General features: G+C 40.9%; 1 protein-coding gene across 2 annotated transcripts in view; it reads left to right on the plus strand.

Moving 5' to 3' along the window:
- The window catches only part of EGFLAM (EGF like, fibronectin type III and laminin G domains), a 185584-nt gene that overhangs the window by 63960 nt on the left and 105388 nt on the right, over positions 1-16236 (plus strand). For both annotated transcript variants that reach the window (XM_012807064.1, XM_012807065.1), the window contains exons 2-3: positions 3096-3205; positions 4277-4360. In XM_012807064.1, coding sequence (XP_012662518.1) covers positions 3096-3205; positions 4277-4360 — 194 coding nt within the window. The remainder of the gene's footprint in view (positions 1-3095; positions 3206-4276; positions 4361-16236) is intronic.

The raw sequence follows: 16236 nt of genomic DNA on the forward strand, positions 1-16236 counted from the left end.
CACATTCATATACTCTTGTCAGCATTCACTACTCTCACTTAAATATTTGGGCTGGTTTAATAGGTGGAAACAACATCTCAGTTTTTAAAACATGAATTTCTTTGGTAACTAGCGAATTTGAATATTTCCACAGGTGTGTTTACTATACGTCTTCTTTTGTGAATTGTCTTTTCATATTTTATTTTTTAGAGTCTGAAGTTTTTATCAGTATGTGAGTTTTTAGCTGCACTTATTTACCCCATATCTATTGTTTTACATTTTTCTTTCATAATTTTTTGTTGTTGTTGTTGCAGTTTTTTTGTTCAGGGTCAGATTTGAACCTGCCACCCCCAGTATATGGGACCGGCGCCCTGCTCCCAGAGCCACAGGCACCGCCCTCTTTCATAATTTTTTTGATGTGCATAATAATGTTTTGTTGTGTAGATTCTATCATTTTTCTTTTGGTTGATTTATGTTTAACCTCTTTTATGCTCAGAAAGGTTTCTCCTCAAAAAATCTGATTTTAAAATGCAACTATTTTGTATTACTTGATTTCCCATATTTAAGTGATTCTTCTAGACTTGGTATTTGGTCCAAATGTCTGGCCACCTTTCATTCACCAGCTGCAGGTGAGTGCACCTCAGACGTCATGGGCAGTGAAGCCATCTAAACCCTCCCTCCCAGCTAGGTGACTGGCACCCCAACCCATGTTGCCCAAGCCAGAATCCTTGGAGCCATCTTGATTCTTTCCTCTCCTCCACCACCCACATTTGCTCAACCATGAAGTCCTGGGGTCCTGTGTATGTGGTTCTTCCCCCCCTCTCTTTGGGGAGAATAGGTGCTGCTCCCTGTGCTTGGGACCTTTTTCCCATTCCTACTCTGCCTGCCTCATTCCTGCCCAGGTATGTCCTTGCTATGTGCCACCAAAGTGTGCCCTGCTTCCCAACTCTAATGCCTATCACACTTGATTGCGATATCCTGCTAACTTGTTTGTGGCCCCATGTCTCTCTTCCTTAATGTGGAGACTTACCCAGTACCAGCTCTGTATAAAGTAGAGGTCACATCTAACAGGTTCCTGACAGGGCTTGATTTAAATACTTTTCTAGAGTATATGGAGGATTCATACTTCTTATGGTACCCAGAGGTCATGGATACTGTCGACTGACTTGTTCAACTTCCATTTACCTTCCTTCTAGGTGTCATTACAGTAAAGCAAAGGCTGGGAAGATAAAAAACTACATTTCCCAGATTCTCTTGTAACCAATCTGGAAATTAGGTTCCACCAATTAGAAGTACTCTTTTATTTTTTATTTGTTTGTTTGTTTAGAGACAAGAGTCTCACTCTGTTGCCCCTGGGTATAGTGCCATAGTGTCATCTCATAGCAACCTCAAACTCCTGGGCTTAGTGAATCATCCTGCCTCATCCTCCCATGTAGCTGGGACTATGGGTGCTTACCAGAAGGCCCGGCTAGTTTTTTTTCTATTTTTAGTAGAGATGGTATCTCTCTCTTGCTCAGGCTGGTCTCAAAATGCCTGAGCCCAAGCAATCCACCTGCCTCTGTCTCCCAGTGTAAGGATTACAGAAATGAGCCACTGACCCAGCCTAGATGTACGTTTAGGAGATATGAAAGGCAGGTATGGCATGGCAGCCACCTTCCCCTTGCTACTTATCTAGCCAAGCAGGGCTATAAAAACATGAGAACTCATCATTTCAGGGTCCATCACCACCAGCTTTGTGGGTGTCTAGAGGCAGTTGTGGCATCAATAATGGTAGTAGTGAGGATGAAGGTAGAGTCTTCCTGCTTCTGAATCACCACCCTAGGGTTCTCTCTCTCTCTCTCAAATAGAGCCAGAGAGAATCCTAAATTCCATTTCTCTAGGCTTTCTACCAATTTCTGTAACTACTTTTCTGCTTAAAATACCTACAGTGTTTTCTATACGGAACTACTGCAGATACACAGGGGATTTGGGGATGGTTCCTCTCTTACTGACCCAAGGGTTGATCAGTTGAAATTTTTCCCAGGGCGAAGGGAGCAAGAAATATTTCTAGGACTGTGGATGAGGCTGTGCTTACTGATTATCTTGTAGTTCTACAAGGGCCTGATAAATCATTTCCATTATCATTCTCCCCACTTTTCAGCCACTTTTGAGGTTAAGTTAGAATAGACCTATTAACTTAGCAACATGTAGCCAGTAGTAGGTGACTATAGAGGGGAACCCAAACATACAATTGGATGGAGAATATATGGGCAAATAATTCAGATCTGTAGCATAGTAAGAGTATTTCTAAATCAATGAAAAAAGTTAACAATTTAATTTAAATACAGGAGAACCGCTGTAAGTTGGCCACCCAAGAGACTACAACAAATTTGTTGACATTCAAAGGTAGCCTACTGTACTGATAGGCCTATATTGATAGACATGGTTCACATCTATCTATGAAAATTAGGTCAGCTTAAGGAGGTGGTCAATGTAAGGAGGTGGAGGTTCTCCTGTATGTGCAAGACACATGAATAGAGAAAGAAAAGTAGCCAAAAAGATATCAAACTATTCAAACTATTTTCTTATTGGATTTGCAAAAAAGTTTAAGACTTTTTTTAAGAGCAATTTTAAATTCTTAGCACGATGAAAGGAAAGTATAGAAATTTTCCATATTCTCCTGTCTCCACACTTGCACAGCCTCCCCCAGATGAGAATCCCCCACCAGGTATTATGTTTACTGATGAACCTACATTGACACATCATTATCACCCAAAAGTCATAGTTTACTCTTGGTGTTGTACATTCTATGGATTGGACAAATGTAAAATGACATGTGTCCACCATTATGGTATCATATTGGATAGTTTCACTGTCCTAAAAATCCTCTGAGCTCCACCTGTTCATCCCTCCCTGCCCCCTAATCCTTGGCAACCACTGTTCCTTTTACTGTTGCTATAGTTTTGTATTTTCCAGAATGTCCTATAGTTGGACTAATGCAGTTGGTAAGGTCAGCCTGTGGAATTACATCATTAAGTATGCTCTCCATCTGTCAGAACACACCCTTGAATCTTGTGTAAGTATGCTCAAGGTGGGATGCATGGAGCTTCTAACACAATCTCTTTTGTTTGGGGCAGGCAAGGTAGGGCCTCCTCTTGACATCAAGCTGGGAGCATTGAACTGTACAGCTTTCAGCATCCAGTGGAAAATGCCGCGGCATCCTGGGAGCCCCATCATTGGGCACACTGTGAGTGCACTGGGTATGGGGATTTCTGCAGTGGGTGTTGGGTGACTGAACAGCCTTCTCTTCATTGCTTTTCTATATCTCAACCTTCCCACGTCAATAACTGCTCCCTATTCCACCCATGAAACTAGAAGGAATGATCCCCTTTGAAGAGCACTTTTTTTTTATTAAATCATAGCTGTGTACTGAACATCACATCTATATTAATTAATCAGAATCTATTCAGCCCTTTCTCTGTTCAGCTATGGAAAAATATAAACCAAGCAGAAGGCCTAGTTCCTGCTATCCAATTGCCTACAGTCAAATTCGGAGAATAAAGCAGAAATGTGGGAAAAAATAAGGAGTTGCTGTAGAATGCTGCCAAACAGCACAAAATAATAGAAAATCTGAATTAAAGTAAATGTGTAGACAAAGTGGAGGAGGGAACAGAGAATGTATTCTTCTCCATCAGAGCTATACATTGGGCTGATTTCATCCACAATATTATCTTTGAAAAGTGCTTTTAGAAATGAGTCAGCTTTTAGAAGTCAGGACGCTTCAGGTGAATAGTGGGACCTCTGAAATCTCTGGGACTTGGGGTGATCTGACCAAGCTGGGTTACATTGTTATGTGGCACCAAGCCCCCCCTGGAGCTGAGCTGCCTATTTTCTGTGGGATATAGGCCCCTGCCCATCATACTACAATCTCACCACCTGCTACTGTCTTCATTCTGCCCTGGGACAGGAGGCATCGATCATGGCCTTGTCCTGTCATCTTCTTAAAGTGGAGAAATACATTCCTGGACTCAAGTTGTATCAAAAGTGGGCAAGTGGAAAATGACCTAGGAGGGTCATAATTTGGAGAAAGATAAGCAGAGCTGGGTCCACCTGGCTTCTCTGATCTGGTCTTCCTCCTGCCTCCCAGGCTTCTGAGTTTACAACCACAGCAGGTCTGTCTGATGTCTGTCCCCTCAGAACTAGCGCATGTGTGGTGAGATGATATGCCTTAGAACCCACTGCTATTGTGTGATTTGGATCTCTGATCTAAGACAAGTACTGGCTCTGCTCTCACCCAGGGTGTCTACCTGTTTTTCAGGTCTTTTACTCCGAGGTTGGTGCAGACAAATCTCAGCAGGAGCGGTCTCATCGTGTGCCTCTGAGCCGGGCCACCCACTCCACAGTGAGCCTCTCCACCCTGTGACCCCCTCCCGGGCACACAGGGTCTGATCTTTCAGGGGTATTCAAGTGGGTGGCTAATTTGGTGTGTGTGCTGCTCTACCTGTAATAATAATAACTGATGCTTGTGCAGTCCTGTAGGATTTCCAGATGTCTCCATGGATAATACCTCTGCACAGAGCCATCTGTATTTCCAGAAAGGCAGGCATCTGATGAAAGAGTCCTGGTGTAAATGCTTCCATCCTGCGCTAGAGCCCATTTTATCATGCAAGGAAACAGCCACCTTACAGCTGTTTCTCCTTCTTTTCTTCATGAAGTTCAGTTATAATTTTTTTTCTGAAATCTCAGTAATGCTTTATAAATAAATAGGACTCATTCATACCTTCCAAACTGCCTGAATACACAATGCGAAGGCAAGGATATAATTGGAATGTATATTCAAAGAGCCCAGGTTGTTTATTTTTCTTTACAAGCCCAGCACCCTGTCTTTCCACTAACCAAGTGTTGGCTCCTCGTCTATTTCTTTTCTGTTTCCCATCAAGAAACAGAAAATTCACCTCTCTAGGTGAATTTTTTGCCTTAGGCATCTTCTGAATTATTTTCTTTCGGTCTCCCCTCCTTCCCAGGCTACAGCCCTCTGAATTGCTGTACATAGAGTTAGCAGCGGTGCCGTAATGCTGTTGCCATGGTAGTGGCAGTAATGTTTGTGAGTCTCGTCTCATCAGTGCTCACTGGGTACAGCACCTAGTCTGAAGCCTGCTTGTCAGCCGGGATAAGGAGAGTAGCTATCATTCCGGAGTGCCTCTTACCTGCCAGGTGCCATCCCTCATGCTTTACGTTCGCTTTGCCATTTCATCTTCACAACCATCCTATGACCTCATTTTACTGACAAGGATGATGAGACTCTGAGAGGGCAAGTAACTTTCCCCCAATCACTCATTACTAACAGTGCCAACTATAAGCTCCAGGCTGACTGAGCTTTGAGCTTTTGCCCTTGCTAGTTTTACCAGAGCTCTCATGACTCAGAGAATAGATGCACATTTTCAGCTTGCCTTTTAAAAAAATTTTTGCATGACATGATTTTCATCTGAAAATAGGCTTGAGCTTAAGCACCCCTCATTAGCTGCAGAAGCCCTCAGCCCAGTCTCTATGGTTTACTCTACCCTACATGGGGGAGTGGGTTGGCCCCGTCTAGGAAACCACAAGCTGAGGTTTCCTCTCCCCTTGACAGCTTTGGAACTTTCAACAAGCCCGGTGACCCCACTAAGAGACTGCATCCCCCAGCAGTGTCCCCAGTCACCCTGCCTTGTGTCCTGCAGGGCTCACTGCTCCACTTGGAACGCAGTGTAGGTAAAGGGCACAGTGCTGGTGACACATGCTTTGCCCTTGGACAGAGCCTCTGAAATTGAAATCTGACCCATGACATAGAACATGGCCCACAAACTGGCATCTCTGTAAAGATCACTGACATAAAAACGTAAAACAGAAGAGTGAGAGGGACACTAGTGCTCTTGGGTTGTGGACCTGCTTCCTTCACTTACAGGTTGGCCAAAGTCACTTAACCTATCTAAGCCTCATCTTTTTCCCATGTAAGGGGTATAATTATTACACAGTTGTGAGGGTTAGGGATATGTAGGTATAAAAGCCTATGGTGAAATGTAAAAAGCCACATAGATGTTAGTTATCATTCCTGATGACTTTTATGTTACATATATCCTCTCCATTATCTATACCTAGGCATTAGTGTATGCTATTAAATTCTAGCATTTGATCATCTTGCTGATTTCAACAAACTTGCACAGTGCTAGTGTATGCCCAGCACAAGACAACACACAGTGCTTGTTTGGGGTGGGGGGCAGCACTCAGTCCTGAAAACCATGGAAACCACAGAAAACCACATCCACATCGATCAAACAACTAGGGACCAGATGTCATTAACCTGCCATGTCATAGACAGGTCTGGAGAGGGAGAGATGAGTGTCACAACAAGTGATCAAGAGGTGAAACTTAGAGCTGGGAATTGAAGCAGGGAACTTTCTGCAAAGGCATACTCAAGGGAGGAGACATCCCAATTGGAGGGAATTGTTTGAACCACTCAGGAAATGGGTGTGTGGATATATGCCTTTGTGTGTTTGAGGGTAGGGGATAGGAAGAGTTGCAGAATATACAGAATGCGGAAAGGAGGTAATACCTGGACCAGCAGTGGGGAACCTGCGTCCTTACGACCACTTGTGAACTTTTCACTGAATCTTTATAGAACAAATCCTTTTATTGTTATAAATACATTTTTGTCTTTTATATTTTTATTTTATTTTTTTAAGATCATATTTAAAATATCAAAGAACCTTTTCTTTGATAGGAAAAGCAGAGGAGGGGTGGGGTCTCAGTGTGTGACATATCTTGTCCCCTCAATGAATCCCCAATAATAAAAATAAATAAATAAAATATCAAAGAATAAAATAAGTTTCAATGAAATAATCCCTGGTACAATTAGAACCTCAGTAAGCCATAGGGCTAAATTGACAGCTGCTACACTCATGATTTAGTTCTAACTTGTCCTGCCTGACTGGTGCTATGCCAGCATGAGGCTGGTTGTCAAGAGTTTATGGGGGTCAAGTTCACCAGTCTGTTAGCAGCTTTTGACAATGGTGCAGTGTGTTTCTGTCTGAAGTGGAATTTGTGAAAAGTTACACAGCTCAACAGTATTTTTTAATTTTGTCTGCTGAACAGCCCATCATGTCAAAAAAGACCAAGAGAACACTGAAGGAAGAAAACAAATTATTTTTAATGAGGATTGGGAATTGCAATATTATCTTGTTTCTGCTAAAGATAAGTTGATTTGCTGCCTTTGTGATACTACACTATCAACATTAAAGAGATTCAATATTCATCAGCATTAAAACACGCATAAGGGCCACATATATTTTAAATCAGAAGAAGAGATATGAAAAGTTAGATTGCGGAAATTAAAAGATGAAAAGCAAAAGCAAAGCCAGTTCTTTTAAGCAGCAATAAGACCTGGAAATAATGCAACTGAAGCAACTTATAAAGTACCTTATATACTTGGGGATAAAAGGGAAGCCATTCAGTAATGTAGAAATTGTGAAAGAATACATCGTTGAAGTTGTAGGATGCTTAGACCCTGATAACATTTCACAGTACAAACAACTGCCTCTTTCAAGGAGAACCATCACTGGTTGGCAGCATGAGTTAGCCTTCAACTTAACAGAACAACTTCATGTAATACTTCAAAAGGAAAATTCTTCAATCACTTGGATGGATCAACTGATACTACAGGTTTTATGTTTCATTTGGGTCATAACAGAAGACTTTCTTTGCTACCAAGAGTTACTTGCTTTGGGTACTGCTGCAAACAGAACACAGGGAATATATACACACCTTCAACAACTTTCAAGATAAATGTCATGACATTGGACTGAATTTGGTAAATTTAGTGACTATGTGTACAGATGGTGTACCTTCCATTACGGGAAAACATGAAGGGTTTATTGCACAGATGAAAAAATATTAACAGATGCAGATGCTCTCATTTCTTTTTGTATCTTTCATCAGCTAAATCTCATGCTAAAGCTACTATTTTAAGTGACACTTTGCAACAAATTACAAATATTATTAACTAATAAGGTATTCATGCAAATGCAACACGGCATTGTCAGTTTCAGAACATGCTAAAGTTAAACCATGAAGTATTTAGTGTGGATTTGCTGCATTATTCAAAAGTGTGTTGGCTATCACAGGACAGGTGTTAGCCCAAATTTTATTTCTATATGAACAGATAGTTAAATTTTATGAAGAACAGAATCAGCAATACAAATTATTCAAAGAAGATTTCTATAGGAATGCAGCATTTCTGCATAATATCATGTCAAAAGGACTTGAATATTTCTTTGCAAGAGAGAACTAAGTCTATACATGATATTGTGGCAAAAAAATCCAAGCATTTCAAAAAAATTATCTTTTTTCAAAACTCTTCTTCAAAAGGAAATTTCAGATAAACAGTTTCCCCAATTAGCAAAGGCCATTGATAAGCAGGATTACATATGCAAATCATTTGAAGAATGCACAGCTGTCATAGGCCTATTAATTGGAGAATGCAATAAAAGGTTCACTGACTTTGAATCATGACATTACACTCAAATTATCGTCAGCCTCACCTAGTTGATATCACCATGGCAACTGAAGAAGTACAGGTAGAATTGATTGAATTATCAGTAGATGACCTTTTAAAGTCATTGTTTGATACCAAGAAAGACACAATTGAAATATGGAAAAATGCCATAGACTATTCACACTTTCTTGCTTTTCAACCACTTATTGTTGTGAATCTACATTCTTCCACCTAACAGTTAAGGTCACAAATGATCGAGACCCATCTAGGGGATTAACTGAAACTGTGGACTTTCATGCTACAACCGAATATTCAAATGTTTTCTGACAAAAAGCAGACACAACAAAGTTATTAAAAGGGTAGTTAACTTAATATTGACAAATAGTTTTTATTTTTTGCTATTAAGTATATAGTAGTTAAATTTTTATAAACAATATACATTTTTAAGTATATCTAACTAAAGTTTCTTGAATACAGCCTTGTTTGATTATAGTTAAATTAACATGGCCTTCCAATACGAAAAGGCTCTCCACCCCTAGATATAAAGACAATGAGTGTACAAAAGAGGTACATTCTGGTACAGCAGAATGGGTTCTGGATTCAGAAGACTTGCATTCATATTTTAGCAAACCAGCTATACTATCTAACTGGGCCTCAGTTTCCTCATCGACATAATGGAGATTCCAATAATATCTACATCATAATATCGTATCTGTGGTTCTCAAACTCGGTGAAGTATTTAACATTTTCAGGGAAAATGGCAATATCTACTACCAAACTTTTGGATGTAACTACTTCATAATGTAATTTGTTTTTACTGAGACACTACCAGTACCATAAACAGAGGTCTGAGAACCTCTGTGCTATATCACATCATCCTATAGGACAAAAAGGTTGTAAATATTAAATAAGGTAGGGATTGCAGAGCCCTCAAGACATGCCTGGAACAGAATAGGAACTTAGTAAGTGGTCAATGTAATTCATATTGTAAATATTTGCTTGGCAGCACAGAGTGGAAGGGGCAGGCTCTTTGGGTTCACTTTAGACCTGCAAGTTTTCTATTCATGTTGCTTCTGTTTTTTTCTCCTCTCTAGGGACAACGTGATCATCAGACAATTTTTGTAAGTATGTTTTAGAAAAGTTAGACCCCTGTCCCAACCCAGGATTCAGGAAGTCTCTTGTTCTCAAAACATTGATTTTCTTGCATGTCCCTCATACTGTTAAGGCTCAGTGGAAAATGGTTGATTCTAATGTAAACAGGGACTGCTGAGTATTTGAGCCCTGAAAATTAAGTTTGTGAACTTGCTTGTTTACATAGCACTATGTAAACAACTCAGTAAAGTTTTATAACCTTGGTATATCTGTGTCTCATATCATGTGATGATGTCTTGCTGAGTGGTATTTATTATTGTGTGATTTTGTGTGTGGTACAACAACTTTGATGATCATTTAAGAAAAAGAGATCCAAAATTGCTTTGAAGGAACTAAGTGCTGGTGTTGGTGCATAGCTTCCCAAAGGGACCACTTCAAAGGTGACTGTATTGATATTCAGCAATAAGTTATGTAGGATTTTTCTTTTTCTAGGATAAGTGAACTTAATTGTCAGACCTCATACAAGGTGAATTTTTAATCATTTAGAAAGAAGCCACTTTTGTCTTTGCTTGTGCTCCTTCATCTCACATGGAAGAATAAGGTTAAGGGGAATACCTTTAAAGTGTGAAGTAATTTGAGCTCTGTTCCAAGACTAGATGAAACAGATAGAAAAGGAGAGAAAATATTTAACTAGTGAGCATCACTTTGAAGGAGTCCCCAGCCCTTTGAACCCTTCCTTTTTCTTATTCCCTTCTGGCCTCTAACAATTCCAGATTGTCTTTTTAGTAAGAAAAGACCCATCACCTAAAAATGGTTGATTAAATTTTCTATGTCAAATGCCAAACAAGGGAGGGGTTGACAAATGGTTGGCATGATTTAACTGATAAAAATCCAAAATAACTTGGCTGATAATGTGAAATTCTAATGCTTTGTTTGATAATTTGCCTTCTAGAGGTATCTGAGTTGATTAGCATTTCAGACCCGTCTTATCATATTCTTAAAAGAACACCTATAGGTTTCATCTTAGAAAGCAAACAGTCAAACAAATCAGGAAAATTTGGTAATTCTTTTAGAGTTATAAATACATGTAGAAAAGGATGTTTAGACTGGTGGTCTCCAGACTTTTTGATCATGCATACCATCAGTTTAAAATATTTGAACATATACCAATATATGTATATTTATGTATTTATGAATTATACATGTACTACTGTACTATACATTCTGTACATTATAAACTCTCACAGAATTTTAAAGGAGGAGATAAAACAGAAAGTTCTTGTGTTTTTTTCTGACATTTTAGTAGATTATTCTGCTCCCTCTACCCCCAGGGGATATACCACCACCCTACCATAGAATCACCTGACCTGGTTGGCCCAGAACAATTATTCACTTTGAGTCTTATCCAAGGTTAGAAAGAGAAAATTTAGCTGGGAACTAAAAGGACCTAGTTCTCACTCTCTCGTCAGAGTAAAGATGACCTTGGGCAACATCCCTGGGCTCCTCTGAATTTCTCTTTGAGTATAAAATGAAGGGATGGACTTGCAGTAGCTCCCAACTGGGTGTACCCTAGTCCTCTAGTGGGCATCTGGAAATATGTGTGGGCATTTTAATGGAAAGCATCGAGAATGCTAGCTTTCTTGCAATACATAGGACAGTTTCACATAAGGAAGATTTGTCCAGCCCCCAAAGCCAATGCTACCTCAAACCCCCCCCCCAAAAAAAAAACAACTTTCTGTGAAGAAATAGAAATTCCTCCAACTGCTCACTCTACTCTCCTCTGCACTGCCTTCCTCGGGGCCATTGCAAAAAAGATGCCTGAAAGATAGCACTTTTCTATTTCTCTAGTGTCTTCCCAATTGCTGTTGAGATGACCAAAGCCCAAAACTTGCAGGGACAACTGTAAAGTTGAATCCAACTTTACCAGCTACCAGTGAAAGTTGTTTTAGATGACTAGTAGAATTTTGGTGTTAAATATTTGGCCCAGAGAGGCTGAGTGGCATCCCTGAGACCACACAGCTAGCTAGTTTAGCAGCAGAACCCATTTCCTAGCTCCTAGTCCAGTTAGTCCAGTGCTCCACCTGCTTCATGCCTCTGCTCAGCTGTGCTCATCTGGAATAGTGCATAGCACAACCTCTAGCTTCATTTCCGAATCATCTGGTTTTCTAGCAAAAGGAGAAAAGAACAGCATGTGAGGGGGTAAAGCGAGGTCTGAAATCAGTCAGAACCATTCAACGTGATTTCCTCAATGCAGAGTGAAATGTATTATATTTAGTAGAGAGTATTCCCAGCTTTTCCAGAGCTGCTCTTCAATGGCTACCCAGGTTGTTTTGTATATTGGGTCCTGTATTAGGTAGGACATATGCTCAGCAGGCCAGAATCTCAAATAACAGTGATTCTAACAAGAAGTGCAGTTATGTTTTCCCCGTGGGACTTTCTGGATATCCAGTTTAGGGCTCTTTTGGCAGCTTTCCTCAAAAACCCAGGTGCCTTCCATCCCATTGGTCTGCCAAGCTCCGGTGCCTTCCTCTCAATGGTCCAGAATGGGCTCACTACCACATCTGCATTCTACCCAATAAATGAGGAAAAGAGGAAAGACAGGGAAGGTACCCCTTCCTTTTTAAGGAATATCTCAAAAATTGGCCTCAGCACCTTCACCATTGAACAAAATCTAGCCACATGATCACACCTAGATGGAAGGGAGGCTGGGAAATGTAGTCTCTCAGTGGCCATGAAAATTCTATTTGAGAAAGAAGAGAATGGATACTAGGGGACAAGTCATCAAGGTCACAAACTGGAGAAGGCAGTTGGCCCTCTGAAAACCTGGGTGCTAGCCTGACAATTAGTTGTGCTATGTCTAGCAATCAAGTGATTGGAAGCATATTAAGCCATGGTGTGTTTTATGAGGGAAACCAGACCCACTGTTGCCCTTGAGGGCAGTTATATAAACTCTTTGTATCTAGTTTCATCACTTATAAAAGGGGGATAAAAGGACTGACATCTAAGGTTGTGTAAAGATTAAAAGAGGCAGTGGTATGCAAAGATCTTATAAATTCCAAAATGGAATGTAAATGAAGACTATGATGATTCTGTCAAATCATAAGATGAAAGTTCATTGTTGTGGCAATCTGTGAAGAAGAAAGGAGCCCTGAGGAAGAGCTCACTTGGTTCAAAGTTGCCTTTGTTTTCTCCTTTGAGCTCAGTGAAATGACTAGCCTTGCTATCCTTTTCTATAGGTGTAAATTCACTGACCACATGACAACCACCTGTGGTCTTCAGGAGATAAAGGAGGCAAATTTTGGACTGGGTTTTGCATCTCATAAAAAACTAAACAAAGGGTGGTGCCTGTGGCTCAAGGAGTAGGGTGCTGGCCCCATATGCCAGAGGTGGTGTGTTCAAACCCAGCCCTGGCCAAAAAAAAAAAACTAAACAAACACAAAAGCATGGATTATTTTGCAGAAAAGCACCCAACTTTGCTCCCTGAATGGTGGGGGAGGGGCCTGGGGAGACTGTTGAATTCACTCTGGCCTCTGCTCCAAGAAAGCAATTTCTCTCACTCTGTTTCTCACTATCTTGTGTAGAAGTAAAGTCCAAAGAAGTAAACATCTTGACTTGTCTTCAAACTTCCACAAAATAACAAAACAAAGCAAAATACTTTGTCTACTTTGAAGAGGGCACATTCAGAACCTTCTCTAGTTTGTTGGAAGACTGAAGTGGTGATAAGATGTCTAAGGGCAGAAATAACAAAAATTTTTAGAACTGTGCAATATTTTACTAAAAATTGAAAGGTTTATCACAAGTTACAATATAGTGGAGAGAGACGCCACTTGAGAGATGCCATAGGAAGAAGTGATGGTGAAATCACTAAATTCACCCCATTTTCATTGTCTAGCTACTCAGTCCCCTGGTCCTCAAACCCTTATGCTGGATTGGAAACCATTAGCTTCCAAGAAACTAACCCCTACTGTTCAGGATGCACTCAGGTTGGAGATAGCACTAGTCTCCCATATCTATTATAATAAAGAGTTTCTGTGTTTTTAATGTCTACAAATATGATTTTTCTTGTTTTTTGATAGCAACATTTCCGATACATTAATGTTCTATTCATAGATAATTAGCAAAATTTGGTCTTCAATATTTATAAGTATTTTTTGTTTATTTAAACATTACTTAATATTTTTCACATGTGTCATCCAATTAGAAGTTGGGCTTTGGTGTCAAACTGAGCAGGGTTCAAATCCTCACTTTGACCCTTTCTAAATACCCTTCCTTAAGCAAGTTGTCAACTTTCCCAGGCTTTAGCTTCCTCCTCCGTAAATGAAAATCAGAATGATACCTGCCTGACAGGATTGAAGAAAGAATTAAATAAGGCTAAGTGTACAAAGTCCCCTTGTTCCCGGAACAGAGAAAACACCCTATAATGGCAACTAATGATAATTGTACTGGGTATTGGCTCATAGCTAATATCTGCCATAGCCCATGAAACCGTATCACCACAGCCATGTCTCATAGAGCATAGGGACTTCCCAGAGGAAAAGGGTCCTAAAGTGAAAACTTGGAAAAGCATCGAGTTGGTTTTAAAGTATTTCTTTGCTTCCACGAGAAAAGCCTGAAGGAGCAATTGGGAGAGTGAGTACCAGAGTCTTAAATCCATTTGCTATCTCTGGTCTGAGTTCTGCAACCACCAAACTTGACATGAAACCTAGGGACAGTAAATGAACCTTAGGTGCACAGATGCTGAGGGAAGCTCTGAAGGCAGGTCCATCATGTTCAACAGAGACACTTTGTGAAGCTGCAGATAGAATGGAGTGGGGATAAGGGGTAAGCAAAGGCAGGCTGGAGATAGATACCCTCTCGGACAGTGTAGAAATAGCCCAGTTAAGGGTTGGAAAGGGTCTGAACTAGGGCATGGAGGTGGAAAAGAAAGGGAGTAAGTCTGGAAGGCACAGTGGGGGCGGCTGGGAGCAGGTGGGCAAGGGAAAGCCAGCCATGTCTGGAATTGCCACCCAGGGCCTGGGGCAGGAGTACCGATGCTGTGAGCTAAGACAGAGGGGGCAGTAGTGTAAGCTACTGTCCTGAAGAGGTAATCTGTTTCAGTGGGACTTCTTGGCTTGATTTCTTTCTTTTGTTCATTCACTAGTTTTTTTATTCATTCATCAAAAACTGCTGCTTGAGCATTTGCCCTATGTCCCATATACTATGCTAAGTTTGGGGACACCGGAGAAATAAGAACCTGCTTCCCACCTTTCTCATCTTTGAGTGTGCAGAAGGTGACAGATAAACCGACAATTGCAGTACAAGGAGAGTGGTGCTAGGCTGAGTTGCACCAGGGACTCTGAGAGAGCATAGAGGAGGGGCATCTGACCAGACTGGGGGCTGGGGTCAGAGAAATGAGGTAATGTCTCAGCTGCACTGAGTCATAAAGGATGAGTGAGGTTGAGCCAGGGAAGAGTAGGGAGAAGGGCATTTCCCACAGAGGGGGCAGCAGGTTCAAAGGCCCAGAGGCATTGAATGGCATAAATTTTAGCCCTGCCAAGTTCTTAAGTATGACTAGAAAGTCAAATGCAAGGAGGGAACATGGGATGGTACTGGAAAGATAAACAAGGGGACACAAATATGCTGGTCTAAGGGGTTTTTAAAGCATGAAGTGCATGATCAAATTTGGGATTTAGGAGGATAACTATAGCATAGGCTTGTGGAGTCTACATTGGAGACACACGTGTGGTAGCATTGGTGGGGGGTGGGGAATCAGAGCCTGTTTTAATTATAAGGACTTGGTCTTAAATGGCTGTAAGGATGAAATGACCCCCCAAACACACTCAAGTGATACAGAAGGTGGAATCGGCTGTGTTGATAACTTATTAGAGGATGTTTAGGGAGGAGGGGTGAGCACAGAGAGGAAAGTATTAACAATTTTTGGCTTAGATAATGAGAAACAGAGAACACAAGAGGTGAATAAATGTTTTGTTTGGGTTTGGTTTTGGCAGTAGAGGGAGGAATAAGTTGAGCTTTGGTTATGTTGAACTTGAGTTGCTTGGTAATTGTTAGGTAGAGACATTCAAGGGGTAGTCACTTACTCGTTAGCACTGTGGCCTGGGGGACACAGCCCCTTCTCCAGAGCCCAAGGGGCAGCGAATCCTCTTCAGCTGTTTGTCTGGGAGATGTTGACACACACATCCCTTGATCCTAGTGGTTCTTAGTGGGGGGTTCCCTGAACCAGCGGTAGCTGCAGCACCTGGAAACTTGTGAGAGCTACAAATTCTTGGGCCCTTTCCCAGATCTACTGAATCAGAAGCAGCCCTGGAGGCCAGCCTAACAATTTGTTACAAGAAAGCTTCCTGGTTATCCTGATGCTATTTAAAATTTGAGGGCTAAAATTTTAGTCCCTATTTTGTAGATACAAATTGAGACCCCTGTTTGCTGTTTTGGCTAAGTAGTTTGCAAATGGAAAGAATTAACTGTAAAATTCCCGTCCTGGGAGAGATCATTACCTGCATTCCAGCAGCCTCCTACTTTAATCAAAGAATTCTGATATTAACAGCAGTATTGGCCAGTGTGGATGAGTCCTAGTCTAGGACAGTGTATAGATTTCAATAAAGGGTAATCCTCCACTCTTGAGAAATACGTCATGGGGGTTTCATTTTTTTTTTTTTTTTTTT

Source organism: Otolemur garnettii, unplaced genomic scaffold (assembly GCF_000181295.1).
Source record: "Otolemur garnettii isolate 467f Iridium unplaced genomic scaffold, OtoGar3 scaffold00063, whole genome shotgun sequence".
In the NCBI taxonomy this organism is placed as follows: domain Eukaryota; kingdom Metazoa; phylum Chordata; class Mammalia; order Primates; family Galagidae; genus Otolemur; species Otolemur garnettii.